This window comes from Thamnophis elegans, chromosome 2 (genome assembly GCF_009769535.1).
Source record: "Thamnophis elegans isolate rThaEle1 chromosome 2, rThaEle1.pri, whole genome shotgun sequence".
NCBI lineage: Eukaryota > Metazoa > Chordata > Lepidosauria > Squamata > Colubridae > Thamnophis > Thamnophis elegans.
In genome coordinates, this window is record NC_045542.1 from 30,369,688 (window position 1) to 30,384,485 (window position 14,798).

General features: G+C 44.5%; 1 protein-coding gene and 1 pseudogene across 1 annotated transcript; both read right to left on the reverse strand.

The window, feature by feature from the left end:
* Positions 1-603: 603 nt before the first annotated feature.
* LOC116504059 (methyltransferase-like protein 7A) lies at positions 604-3,598 on the reverse strand. The gene is made up of 2 exons (XM_032210886.1): positions 2,941-3,598; positions 604-1,000 (listed from the first exon to the last, which is right to left on the reverse strand). Exons 1-2 carry the CDS (start codon positions 3,430-3,432, stop codon positions 764-766), a joined length of 729 nt encoding a protein of 242 aa, XP_032066777.1. The 5' UTR covers positions 3,433-3,598; the 3' UTR covers positions 604-763.
* Positions 3,599-6,612: 3,014 nt separating this feature from the next.
* LOC116504954 lies at positions 6,613-9,624 on the reverse strand (annotated as a pseudogene).
* Positions 9,625-14,798: the final 5,174 nt, after the last annotated feature.

Genomic DNA, 14,798 nt, shown 5'->3' on the forward strand with positions numbered 1-14,798 from the left:
TCCACACAGGTTGCCAGTGATACTCAAACACAGGCCTCCTCTAGCTTTCCTTCCCGGGAAACTGACATGGTGGACTGAGAGATGCCAAAGCAAAATGGTGGTGGATTTTTTTCACCCCATATGGTCTTTTGCTAGTGGGATTGTTTTTCTATTATATTTTATATTAATTCTTTTATATTAATAGTATTAATTAATTTTAATATTTATTTGTCCTCCATCCAAACCTGATCCAAGGTACCCATTTAGATCAGATATGTCAAACTCAATTTCATTGACAGTGTTTTTGATCGGGGGGGCAGGGGGCAGGAGGGGACATGGCCCGGGTGGGCATGGCCAGCTCAACGTCACTCATGTCGAGGGTGCCTATGGTGGCTTGAGCGCTCTGTCAGCAAAAACAGGCTTCCAAGCTCCGTTTTTGCTGCAATGGTCTCCTGCAGCCCTCTGCCAATGAAAACAGAGCTTGAGGAGGCCATGCGCGGACCTCCCAAGCTCCATTTTTTTCTGGCAAAGGCACCACTGGCCAGTCCTTTGCTGTTTCCAGGGTGACCCCATATAAGCACTCCATGGGCCTGATCCAGCCCCCAGGCTTTGAGTTTGACATCCCTGATTTAGGTTTAGTGCGGCCTGAACTTTTAGGATCCTTTGTCCACTCCAAATTGTATAGAATAGAGGAAACACTTTTCTTAGTGTAGCGTATGCATTGTCACTCTTAATTCCTTAAAGTCAAAAATCTGATTTTAAGAGAAAGATGCTTTCTCTTAAATTACTTCACAGCATATCCATAAATATGGGGACAAACTACAGTTACGTGCAACGGGGCCATGAAGTGTTGCAAGTACAGTTTAGAAAACCCCGCGTTCTCCAAATCCTTCCAGGTCTCTTTTAATAAGGAGCATCCGTCTGTCAAATATCTCCAAGTAGGGTTACAGACTTGTTGCAAGAAGGAGGCCCACTTCGATCTACTAGCTGCTACATGTTCAATGAAATAGAATGCACCACCCTGGAAAAAGTAAAATAATACAATATAGAAATTAAACATTGTATTTCCACTGTAATCAAGATTGTTGATACAAAACGTCCTGGGGACATGAAGCAATAATTAAGTATAGAGACAAAATGAAGCTGGAATGCAATTTAGCCATGAATGATTTACAGGAAATTGCAGAATTGGCCTTTTTTATTTAAAGAAGATGACTAAGTAGCTGTATCAGTTCACTACATTTCCTCATATTGGGTTGCCTTTATCTCGGTTTAGAATTTATATTAAAATTCAAAAGGGTTCACAAAATTTTAAGCATCACTGTGTATTTATTACATTTTTATGCCACTCATCTCCCTTTTGAGGTGATTTTGGGTGGCTTACAAGTTATAAAACAGGTAAAAAGTAATTAAAACAGTAAAATTACACAGATTAAAATATTATTAAAAACTTTACTAAATTTTACTAAAACTGAAACTAAGAGAGCTAAGAGATGGACAGGATGGGGATGAGGTCTTATCCCATCAGCTACCTCCAGCAGCAAGCTGGTGCATGGTGTTATTTTTCCTTTTTTTAAAAACATTATAGTGGAGATTTTGGTGCCAAGTTAAAATCTATATATGCTTTTATATATCATAAAAATAAGCTTAGCAAGATAATCCAGATGAGAAGCACACCCAGAAGTTCTAGCTCTAGATCTATTGTAAAGTTAAATTCACAAACCTTGCCTGTCTGAAAGCACATCTGTCCAGCCTAAGAAACTAGGGAAGTTTGCCACATCCCCATTGCTTCTGGAGGCTTATCTGTCTTTTGTCTAAACATTGTTTAACTTTTTTTTAACAGATTAACAGAGTTGGAAGAGACCTTATAGGTCACCTGGTCCAACACCCCCCACCCCCGTTCAAGCAGAAGACCGTACACCATTTCTGACAACTGGCAGTCCAATCTCTTCTTGAACGTCTCAAGTGATGAATCCCCTGCAACTTCCGAAGGCAACTTCCCTTCCATTGGTTGATAGTTCTCACTGTCACAAAATTCTCACTGTCACAAAATTCCTCCTTATTTTTATGTTGAATCTCTCCTTGGTGAGTTTCCATCCATTATTCCTTGTCTGCCCTTCAGGTGCTGTGGAAAATAGCTTGACCCCCTTCTCTGTGTGGCAGACCTTCAAATATTGGAACATTGCTATCATGTCTCCCCTGGTCCTTCTCTTCACTAGACTAGCCATGCCCAGTTCCTGTATGTTTTAGTCTCCAGTACCCTAATGCATAGTATTGTATACCAGGACCCTTGGGTAGCCAGAGGAACTGAGGCGGAGACGGGAATAAAGGCTAACAAGTTTATTCCCTAACAAGTACAGGCTAACATTCAGAACCGACTTCAGACAGGAACGCGCGCTGCTCGTTTGGACAGTCCCTTTTTATACTGGAGCTGTCAAACGACCAGCCAATCGGCTGTCGAGTACTTCCCGCTTAAACAACTTTATTTTACCGCATGCTCAGAACGTGACACATAGGTGTTGCTTAAATGGATGGAAGAGAACAGGAAGGTCTGGAGGAACGTTGTCCATGGAATAGCAATGGGTCAAACACGACTTTGCAACTAACAACAACATTATTGTTAATTAAAGTTTTAAACAAAATTTCAAGCCATCCAGCTGAGCTGAACGATCCTTGGAAGCTTTCCCCCACCCTTTTTAAAGCATTTTCCCCCTCTCGGTTTGGGCAAATTGGCAGGGAAAAAATGCTTTAAAAAGTGAAAAAATTTGGCCAGGGATCCAGTTTATGTTAAGCCCGAAAATGAGCAGCATAAAGAGCAGCAGAGAGATGTTGTTTTTGTGGAATCTAAAGCCCTTGAACCCATGCACACTTGCCTAGTGTGTATGTGCACCTACCTAGTGCCCATTATTCATTTGTCTGGACACACCAGAATTAACTTTCTCTCTTTGCCCTTTGACTTACGGGTCTGAGCACTCGCAAGATCTCCTTCAATGCAGCCTGGGTGTTCTTCACAGAGCAAAACACGGTTGTGCAAACCACCACGTCCACAGAGTTGTCCGACAATGAAGTCATGTTCTCAGCGGAGGCGACCACAAAATTCTCGAACTGGAGGTGTGTGTTTTGAGCCATGCTGTTCAGGAGGAATTTTTGAAAGTTGGGGTTGTAGTCCAAGCAGGTCACGCGAGTGTTGGGGGGATAAAACTGAAAGTTGGGGCCGGTGCCCACGCCAATCTCTAGCAGGTGGAGCTTTCCCGAAGCATCAGCATAGTCGCGCATGTTATGGAACAGCTTCTCCTTTTCCTTGCACATTTTTTTATTGTACAGTTTGCTGAGCTGATTCATGAAAATTGGGAAAGTTTTTTTGCAAATAGGATCCCATAAGCCAAAATAGGCAAGCACATAGATGGGCAGGATGAGGATTTTCAGGCATTGTTGGAAGATGAAAACCAGCATCGTCTTTGATGGAAGAAAAGAAACCCTTCCTGCTTGATTCCCTCAATGATTTCCTTGAAATACTTCCAGTTACTCACAGTTCTTTTAATGATGTGACCTACGGAAAGCATCTACATCAGGTCATCAGTTTGAATCTGTTCCAGTTCTTCCTTAAAGCGACAACAACTCTTTTAGTTACCTAAAAATTTTTTTCAGTTATACAATTTGGGATGAACATGCTTTGAATGCTGCGGGAGTAAGAATAGATTTCCAGAGGATGTATTGGTAGTAGCCAGAGCAGTGGCCACCACATTGGTACAGTGGCTTGTTTGGCCCAACCACCAGCCCTCGTTCTATGGCAATTTACAGTATAATGCAACAGGAGCCCCAGCAGCAGAAACAGCAGCCACAAAGAGAGGATGGACGAATGAAAGCTCCGGATCATCTTTGATCCAGGAAGCAAATGGCGGCTGAGCCTTTGGATGGCTTCTTTTGCGGTTGTCCATCTCGGGTGCCATGGGTCTTGTGGGGCGAGTTTCATGTGGTGCGAGTGCTTTGCAGTTTCAGCACATGGAAACATGATTTTTATTATATTTCCCCCCCCTCTCTCTCCCTCCCTCTCTCCTTTCTTTCTTTCTTTCTTTCTTTCTTTCTTTCTTTCCTTCCTCTTTCTTTCTTTCTTTCTTTCTTTCTTTCTTACTTTCTTTCCATCTTTTCTGTCTGTACTAAACAGTTTGCTCACCCGACACACTGTTTAGATTTTAGTTTTAAATTGTAATGCCTAAAATGAATTAGTTTTACATTAAAAAACAAGAATATCTCATTTCAAGATATCTATGCTTTGTTGTTAGCCATAGTATATTTAAAATGGTCTGGAGAGTCAATAAAATTACTGACTTTAATGATGCCAAAAATCCTCAGACTCTATTCTAAAGCAGCCATCAGTAATGATGCAAATGAAGAAAAGTGGCAGATGCGAGAGTTTATTACACTCCTACACTAGGAAACCAAGTTCTCTATCCAGGCGGGGCAGTTCCCTATCCTTGCAACTAAGCATTATTTTATTCCAAGTTCTGTTAGAGAGAAACCCACTTGTACTCGTTGGCAGTTAACTCGCGATAGGTACAAGCAATTGGAAATCCCTTAATGTTGTTCTATCATAATTCGATTTTCTATACATTCAGAAAACTCAATAGTGGTCCTTTCCCCTATTTGCTATTATAAATGAACAGAAAGCCTCATTGGTCCGTGCCGCAAAGATGGATTCTATGTTTATGTTTATTTTAATCAGCTTATTTAATCAGTTTATTTTAATTTAGTCTAGCCAAGTGAAGACAAGTTCCTAAATGTAATTCACAATTTGTTCTGCAAAAGTAAATAGAACGCAGTGTACTAGGAATTTAAACATGAGACAGTTTAATGTTGGTTTTGTTATAGGCTTTTATTTAATCTTGTTTTTAATACATTACTGATTTCTTAAAGTTTAGTGATTACACTGGATTATAAATTGACTAAATAAATGACCTAAATAAATGCCGATATATAAAAATAAATGCCATTACATATCCTGATCTGATAATTCAAGAGAAGGTGGTTTGATAAATAGCTATTCAGATTCAATCGCTGCAGTTGTCAAGTTAGCAATACGGTTGTTAAGTGAATCTTGTTTTCCTATTGAATTTGCTTGTCAGAAGATTGCAAAAGGTGATCACATGACCCCGGGATACTGTAGCCATGAACAAGTTGCCAAGCATCCAAATTTTGATCACTTGACCATGCGGATGCTGCAATCGTCATAAGTGTGAAAACTTGTCAAAAGTCACTTTTTTCAGTGCAACTGTAACTTTGAATTTTCAGGCACCGAACCAGTAGTAATGCCAACAGGAACCCACCCTGGGCATAAGAGACATTTAATGCATAGACAAGGCAGGATTTGATTTTTGATTCTAAATTTGCAGTTATATCAACTTAGCTTGCTAGCTATCCAAGATGCTCAACATGACATTTTATCAAGCTTCACCCAAAGTAATTCAGTACTTGAAATCTAAATTAGTAGGCAGAAAAATAAGCATGGGGTGACATTAAACAAATGTACCACATTATTTTCCCAAAATGTGGTAGTATCATGTTAAGGTTTAACAACACACTTCTTGCAGTCCCCACTTAAAAGTGACTACTGAGGATCAGTCTTTTCCAAGGGTCAGTTACACAACCCACAATATACCTCAGAACCATGAGACTTGATATTTGTATTTGCTGTATTCAGAAAAAGTAACCAGACAAGGTTCACCAGACAACAACAACAAACCTCCCAGCTTTTTTTATTGGAAGTGAAAAGCATAATTCAGCAGTTAGCAAGCTTTGATACATTACCAGCGTCTACATTCTAAGCCTTAGCTTTCAGTTTAATCCCATGCCAACATATGCAGAGTTTTACCCGCTCTACAACTACAGGGAATAAGAAGAGGAGAAAAATCTTTCTGCGTAGGCCTCTCCCAAAGGCCAACAAAGCCTTCTGCCTGAAATATTATTTAACCAAGATTCCCTGCTCTGCTTGTGCCTAGGTTAGAGCTTTGTCCATCACCAGTTTGTTCTTAGAGAACTCCACAGGTTGCCAGTGATACTCAAACACAGGCCTCCTCTAGCTTTCCTTCCCGGGAAACTGACATGGTGGACTGAGAGATGCCAAAGCAAAATGGTGGTGGATTTTTTTCACCCCATATGGTCTTTTGCTAGTGGGATTGTTTTCTATTATATTTTATATTAATTCTTTTATATTAATAGTATTAATTAATTTTAATATTATTTGTCCTCCATCCAAACCTGATCCAAGGTACCCATTTAGATCAGATATGTCAAACTCAATTTCATTGACAGTGTTTTTGATCGGGGGGGCAGGGGGCAGGAGGGGACATGGCCCGGGTGGGCATGGCCAGCTCAACGTCACTCATGTCGAGGGTGCCTATGGTGGCTTGAGCGCTCTGTCAGCAAAAACAGGCTTCCAAGCTCCGTTTTTGCTGCAATGGTCTCCTGCAGCCCTCTGCCAATGAAAACAGAGCTTGAGGAGGCCATGCGCGGACCTCCCAAGCTCCATTTTTTCTGGCAAAGGCACCACTGGCCAGTCCTTTGCTGTTTCCAGGGTGACCCCATATAAGCACTCCATGGGCCTGATCCAGCCCCCAGGCTTTGAGTTTGACATCCCTGATTTAGGTTTAGTGCGGCCTGAACTTTTAGGATCCTTTGTCCACTCCAAATTGTATAGAATAGAGGAAACACTTTTCTTAGTGTAGCGTATGCATTGTCACTCTTAATTCCTTAAAGTCAAAAATCTGATTTTAAGAGAAAGATGCTTTCTCTTAAATTACTTCACAGCATATCCATAAATATGGGGACAAACTACAGTTACGTGCAACGGGGCCATGAAGTGTTGCAAGTACAGTTTAGAAAACCCCGCGTTCTCCAAATCCTTCCAGGTCTCTTTTAATAAGGAGCATCCGTCTGTCAAATATCTCCAAGTAGGGTTACAGACTTGTTGCAAGAAGGAGGCCCACTTCGATCTACTAGCTGCTACATGTTCAATGAAATAGAATGCACCACCCTGGAAAAAGTAAAATAATACAATATAGAAATTAAACATTGTATTTCCACTGTAATCAAGATTGTTGATACAAAACGTCCTGGGGACATGAAGCAATAATTAAGTATAGAGACAAAATGAAGCTGGAATGCAATTTAGCCATGAATGATTTACAGGAAATTGCAGAATTGGCCTTTTTTATTTAAAGAAGATGACTAAGTAGCTGTATCAGTTCACTACATTTCCTCATATTGGGTTGCCTTTATCTCGGTTTAGAATTTATATAAAATTCAAAAGGGTTCACAAAATTTTAAGCATCACTGTGTATTTATTACATTTTTATGCCACTCATCCCCTTTTGAGGTGATTTTGGGTGGCTTAAGTTATAAAACAGGTAAAAAGTAATTAAAACAGTAAAATTACACAGATTAAAAATTATTAAAAACTTTACTAAATTTTACTAAAACTGAAACTAAGAGAGCTAAGAGATGGACAGGATGGGGATGAGGTCTTATCCCATCAGCTACCTCCAGCAGCAAGCTGGTGCATGGTGTTATTTTTCCTTTTTTAAAAACATTATAGTGGAGATTTTGGTGCCAAGTTAAAATCTATATATGCTTTATATATCATAAAAATAAGCTTAGCAAGATAATCCAGATGAGAAGCACACCCAGAAGTTCTAGCTCTAGATCTATTGTAAAGTTAAATTCACAAACCTTGCCTGTCTGAAAGCACATCTGTCCAGCCTAAGAAACTAGGGAAGTTTGCCACATCCCCATTGCTTCTGGAGGCTTATCTGTCTTTTGTCTAAACATTGTTTAACTTTTTTTTAACAGATTAACAGAGTTGGAAGAGACCTTATAGGTCACCTGGTCCAACCCCCCCACCCCCGTTCAAGCAGAAGACCGTACACCATTTCTGACAACTGGCAGTCCAATCTCTTCTTGAACGTCTCAAGTGATGAATCCCCTGCAACTTCCGAAGGCAACTTCCCTTCCATTGGTTGATAGTTCTCACTGTCACAAAATTCTCACTGTCACAAAATTCCTCCTTATTTTTATGTTGAATCTCTCCTTGGTGAGTTTCCATCCATTATTCCTTGTCTGCCCTTCAGGTGCTGTGGAAAATAGCTTGACCCCCTTCTCTGTGTGGCAGACCTTCAAATATTGGAACATTGCTATCATGTCTCCCCTGGTCCTTCTCTTCACTAGACTAGCCATGCCCAGTTCCTGTATGTTTTAGTCTCCAGTACCCTAATGCATAGTATTGTATACCAGGACCCTTGGGTAGCCAGAGGAACTGAGGCGGAGACGGGAATAAAGGCTAACAAGTTTATTCCCTAACAAGTACAGGCTAACATTCAAACCGACTTCAGACAGGAACACGCGCTGCTCGTTTGGACAGTCCCTTTTTATACTGGAGCTGTCAAACGACCAGCCAATCGGCTGTCGAGTACTTCCCGCTTAAACAACTTTATTTTACCGCATGCTCAGAACGTGACACATAGGTGTTGCTTAAATGGATGGAAGAGAACAGGAAGGTCTGGAGGAACGTTGTCCATGGAATAGCAATGGGTCAAACACGACTTTGCAACTAACAACAACATTATGTTAATTAAAGTTTTAAACAAAATTTCAAGCCATCCAGCTGAGCTGAACGATCCTTGGAAGCTTTCCCCCACCCTTTTTAAAGCATTTTCCCCCTCTCGGTTTGGGCAAATTGGCAGGGAAAAAATGCTTTAAAAAGTGAAAAAATTTCAGGGATCCAGTTATGTTAAGCCCGAAAATGAGCAGCATAAAGAGCAGCAGAGAGATGTGTTTTTTGTGGAATCTAAAGCCCTTGAACCCATGCACACTTGCCTAGTGTGTATGTGCACCTACCTAATGCCCATTATTCATTTGTCTGGACACACCAGAATTAACTTTCTCTCTTTGCCCTTTGACTTACGGGTCTGAGCACTCGCAAGATCTCCTTCAATGCAGCCTGGGTGTTCTTCACAGAGCAAAACACGGTTGTGCAAACCACCACGTCCACAGAGTTGTCCGACAATGAAGTCATGTTCTCAGCGGAGGCGACCACAAAATTCTCGAACTGGAGGTGTGTGTTTTGAGCCATGCTGTTCAGGAGGAATTTTTGAAAGTTGGGGTTGTAGTCCAAGCAGGTCACGCGAGTGTTGGGGGGATAAAACTGAAAGTTGGGGCCGGTGCCCACGCCAATCTCTAGCAGGTGGAGCTTTCCCGAAGCATCAGCATAGTCGCGCATGTTATGGAACAGCTTCTCCTTTCCTTGCACATTTTTTTATTGTACAGTTTGCTGAGCTGATTCATGAAAATTGGGAAAGTTTTTTTGCAAATAGGATCCCATAAGCCAAAATAGGCAAGCACATAGATGGGCAGGATGAGGATTTTCAGGCATTGTTGGAAGATGAAAACCAGCATCGTCTTTGAGGAAGAAAAGAAACCCTTCCTGCTTGATTCCCTCAATGATTTCCTTGAAATACTTCCAGTTACTCACAGTTCTTTTAATGATGTGACCTACGGAAAGCATCTACATCAGGTCATCAGTTTGAATCTGTTCCAGTTCTTCCTTAAAGTGACAACAACTCTTTTAGTTACGTAAAAATATCTTTCAGTTATACAATTTGGGATGAACATGCTTTGAATGCTGGGAGTAAGAATAGATTTCCAGAGGATGTATTGGTAGTAGCCAGAGCAGTGGCCACCACATTGGTACAGTGGATTGTTTGGCCCACCCACCAGCCCTCGTTCTATGGCAATTTACAGTATAATGCAACTGGCCAATTGTGCATGCGTGCAAAGCAGCGTGTAAAACCGGGACACCTGGCCCTATGCTCAGCGTACCAGTTGTGATGGGATCCGGAACCCACCACTGAACCAGGAGCAGTGACGTGCAGTCAGGGGAGGCAGGGGAGGCAGAGCCTCACCACTGTCATCTTGAAAAGAAAAAACAATGTAAAGGCAAGAGCTGAGGTCAGGCTGAGCTAGTTGCTGCCAGAGTCACAGTGGATGACGCTGCTTAGTGCTTAACTGTTAAAAAAAGCCTCTTAAAAAGTGCCCTTACAGGAGGAGGCAGGAGAATGACGGGCCTCATCTACTCTGACTTTAGGCGTTTTATGATCACTCGAGCAGAGTTAAGCAAGGGTTAAAAGCCGAAAAATTCCTGACGTAGGTGAGGCATGTCATATTCCTGCCTCCTCCTGTAGGGATGCTTTTTTAGAGGCTTTTTTAAACAGTTAAGCACTAAGCAGAGTCATCCACTTGGAGGTTTTGTAGTCCAACCCCCTGCTCAAACAAAGCAGCCTCGGTCTCAACATCTGTGAGGGATGGGGGGCAGGAGCCCCAGCAGCAAAACAGCAGCCACAAAGAGAGGATGGACGAATGAAAGCTCCGGATCATCTTTGATCCAGGAAGCAAATGGCGGCTGAGCCTCTGGATGGCTTCTTTTGTGGTACCTCTCGGGTGCCATGGGTCTTGTGGGGCGAGTTTCACGTGGTGCGAGCACTTTGTAGTTTAAACACATGGAAACGTGATTTTTATTATCATTTCATTTTTCATTTCCTTTATTTGTATGCCGCCCTTTTCCCTGGGGGACTCAGGGGGCTCACAATTCAAAAGGGAGGGGGGAAAGACAAACAGTATTCCAATATGGAAACAATACAACATATTAAAAGAGAGCACAACAGTCACACAATTCGGGTGGGGTTGGAATCTTAACCCCAGGCCAGCCGGGACAGCCAGATGTTCAAAGCGGCGCGGAAGGATTGTAGGGTGGTGAGGGTCCGAATCTCCATGGGGAGTTCATTCCAGAGGGTTGGAGCAGCCACCGAGAAGGCTCTCCTCCGGGTAGTTGCCAGTTTGCACTGTCTAGTGATGGAATTCGGAGGAGGCCTAATCGATGCGATCGTATCGGTCTAGTGGAGGTAATTGGCAGTAGTGGTCTCTCAAATACCCAGGCCCTACCATGAGGGCTTTATAGGTGATAAGTAGCACCTTGAAGCGCACCCGGAGATCGCAGGCACAGTGCAGCTCGCGGAGGATAGGTGTAACGTGGGTGAAGCGAGGTGCACCCACAATCGCTTGCGTGGCCGCATTTGGACTAGCTGAAGTTGCCGAATGCTCTTCAAGGGCAGCCTCATGTAGAGCACATTGCAGTATTCCAGCCTAGAGGTCACAAGGGCCGAGTGACTGTTGTGAGGGCCTCCCGGTTCAGGTAGGGAGGCAACTGGTGTACCAGGGAACCTGGGCAAATGCCCCCCTGGTCACAGCTGACAAATGATGTTCGAAGGTCAGCTGTGGGTCCAGGAGGACTCCCAAGTTGCGAACCCTGTCTGGGGGCGTATAATTTGACCCCACAGCCTGAGAGATGGAACACTGGCCAATTCGCGGGACGGAAACACAGCAGCCACTCGGTCTTTTCTGGATTGAGCACAAGCTTGTTGACCCCCATCCAGTCTTTAACAGCCTCCAGACCCTGGCTCATCAATCCATCGCTTCGTTGAGTTGGCACGGGGCGGACAGATACAACTGGGTATCGTCCGCATATTGGTGGTATTTTATCCCGTGCCGTCGAATGATCTCACCCAGCGGTTTCATGTAGATGTTGAAAAGTAAGGGGGACAGGACCGAACCCTGCGGCACCCCATACGTTTGGGGCCTAGGGTCGATCTCTGCTCCCCAACTAACACCGACTGCGACCTGTCCGAGAGGTAGGAGGAGAACCACTGTAGAACAGCGCCTCCCACCCCACCTCCCGCAGTCGTCGCAGAAGGATACCATGGTTGATGGTATCGAAAGCCGCTGAGAGGTCAAGGAGCACCAGGATGGAGGCGTGGCCTCCATCCTGGCTCTCCAAAGATCATCGGTCAACGCGACCAAAGCGGTTTCTATGCTGCAGCCAGGTCTGAAGCCTGACTGGAAAGGATCGAGATAACTGGCTTCCTCCAAGGACCGCTGGAGCTGAAAGGCCACCACCTTCTCAACAACCTTCCCCACAATGGAGGTTGGAGACCGGACGATAGTTATTTAAAACAGCTGGATCCAAGGATGGTTTCTTCAGGGGGTCTCACCACTGCCGCCTTTAAGCGGGGGAAAGACCCCCTCCCTGAAGAGAGGCGGTAACAACCGCCTGGATCCAGCCTCGTGTCACCTCTCTGCTGTTGACAACCAGCCAGGAGGGGCACGGGTCCAGCACATGTGGAGGCTCCTACAGCTCTCATCGCCTTGTCCACATCCTCAGGGGTAACAGCTTGAAACTCAACTCAGCGATGGCTTACCAGATCATCCCTTAGTGCCTCGGCTGGTTCTGCAGAATTGGAGTCCAGGTCCGCCCGGAACCGAGCAACCTTGTCTGCGAGGAACTGGATGTAATCCTCAGCCCTACCCTGCAGCGGATCGCCCGTATCCCTCCTATTAGGAGGGAACGGTTATCCTAAACAGGGCGGCTGGGCGCGGCTCAGCAGACGCAACCAGAGAGGCAATGTATGTTCTCTTAGCCGCCCTAATTGCCCGAATGTACTATTGTGCAGGTTGTTAAACGTGCTCGGTTCGGTTCGGATTACTGGTCCTCCATAAGTGCTCTAGGCGTCTCCTTTGGCGCTTCCTCTCCCGGAGTTCCTCAGTAAACCAAGGAGCCCTCCGGGATCCACTGCCTCGGAGCGCCGAGAGGCGCAATCCGGTTAAGAGACTTCGTCGCTGCCAAGTGCCAGGCAGCAACCAGAGTCTCTGCCGGACTGCGGGCGAGAATATCAGGAATAACCCCAAGTTCCATCTGGAACCCCAAAGGGTCCATAAGTGGCCGGGGTGGAACCACCTGGTCGGCTCCTCCTCTCTACAGGGGGGGTTTGGTCTCGAAAGTCAAGCCTCAATAGTTGGGAGGCAGGTCGGTACGTAGCAGCAAACCACTTGACCCTTGAGGTCCAACTTCACCAGCAGGAAATCACCCCAACAAGCTCCGGAGCAGGGATCTACGAGGTGCTAGAGACTCCTTTGTAAACATTTTATGTATTTCATTTCATTTTCATTTTATACAATCACTATATATACTGTGCGTAACAAAAACAAAAAAAAAAGAGAGAAAATCACCATAAAAAAAAAAAAACCCAACGGACACTTCAATCACATCACCTTTCTTCTCCCCCCACCCCCCCTTTCTTCTCCCCCCCACTCCAACTTCATTCTCCTCCAGCATTCCCTCTTCTACTTCCTTCCCCCTCAGACATTCCCCCCCCTCCATCTCACCCTCCTTCATTCCCTCTCGCTCCCTCTTTACTTCTCCCTCTTTTCCCTCTTCTCCTCACTTTGGTGTATCCCTACAATTAATCTATTCAGTTATTTTTTAGAAAATAAAAGAGAAAAAGAAAAAAAGAAAACGAGCCGCAGTATACAAGTGAATTTTATTGTTCTAAGAATTGAAACTGTAATTCCACCCTCCCCCTCCCCCCTATAATCCCCCCTCCCTAACCCCTTACGGCTTCCCAGGTCCCATACCCGGCATAGTTCTTTAACAGCACTTGAGTATAATAAAGCCAGCAACTTTAAAGTTAAAAAAAAGAAAAACAAAAAAGAGACTCTCGGATACAACGGCCACCACCCCACCCTTCTCTGAGCTCTCGGCTGATGGAGCACCTGAAAACTTTTGGGCACATCTCTACGATGGGGACTCCTCCCTCCGGGCCCAGCCAGGTCTCAGTAATGCATGCCAGGTCTGCCCTCTCATCCAAAATTAAGTCCTGGACGAGAGGAGCTTTCTGAACTACAGACCTGGCATTTAGCGCAGCAGCCTGAGGCCAGGGTCCTGATTACTCACACCACCTGGCTTTGGAGTGGGACTCGTAGGGCCGGAAGGAGGGATCTCTGTAACGTAGCGAGCTCCTTCCCCGGTAATGGCCAGCCCTAAAGTCCCCGCCATATCTGCCCACCCTGTTATGACCGTAATGCTCCGGCCCACTCCCGTGTCCGTAGTCCATCAACCACCCCTATGGTTCCTGTGTTCCCCGACAGGCCCTCCGAATCAAACACACTCATTTGTTCACTCAAGCAGTCCCCAGGTAATAATTAAAAACACATAAAATACAACAATAATGGGGTAATAAAAAAGTGGGATCATTCATTCACACATGCAAGTCCCACTCACCATACCAATTAAAAATTGCGCAGCGTGCGAAGGTCGTACAAGAAAACCCAGCCACAATCCACAGATGGTATACAGAGGGGGAGGATAATGTTTCCCCCCTCTAGTAAAGCTGAAAAAAGTCCCAAATGTCTAAGAAAGTAATGTGAAACCGGGAGTCCTCCTACGCCCAGATGTTTAGAGCCCAGCTGGAAAAGAGCCAAATGGCCAACGGGGGAGATAAACTGAGGCTCCCCACTGTCAATAACAGGCAGTAGAAAAAACTCTTCAAGTCCACCAAGGGAAAAATCCACCCAAACAGGGTTCTGAAGAAGATGATGATAAAGTTATACAAGGGCTGAGTTGCAGAGGGAGGAGGGGGAGGGGGGAGGGCGTCTGGAAGGGCTATGGGGGCACCTGAGTTCAGGATGAAAAAGTCTAACAGCCATCTTAGTCTCGCAGATGAGCATTAAGTTTAAGCCTCCAACTCTGACTTAAGTGATGTTAAAGTGCTTAATGCTTAGTAAATGAGTTAAAGTGCTTGTTAAAGTGATGTTAAAGTGCCAATAAAGCCAGCATCTTCCTCTCTGTGCTCTCAATGTTCCCCTCTCAGCCCTTCAGCAAAGCAGTCTCTCAGTAAGGCAACCCCTCCTCAGTCAGCTCAGGAACTCCAGGTGCCTTC

What these genes read in the sequence shown, in the direction of transcription:
- LOC116504059 (XM_032210886.1), bottom strand. Translation starts at nt 3,432, where the DNA reads ATGCTGGTTTTCATCTTCCAACAATGCCTGAAAATCCTCATCCTGCCC. An exon ending in TCTTGCGAGTGCTCAGACCC is followed by an intron (nt 1,001 to 2,940) that starts GTAAGTCAAAGG and finishes TACTTTTTCCAG; the next exon opens with GGTGGTGCATTCTATTTCAT.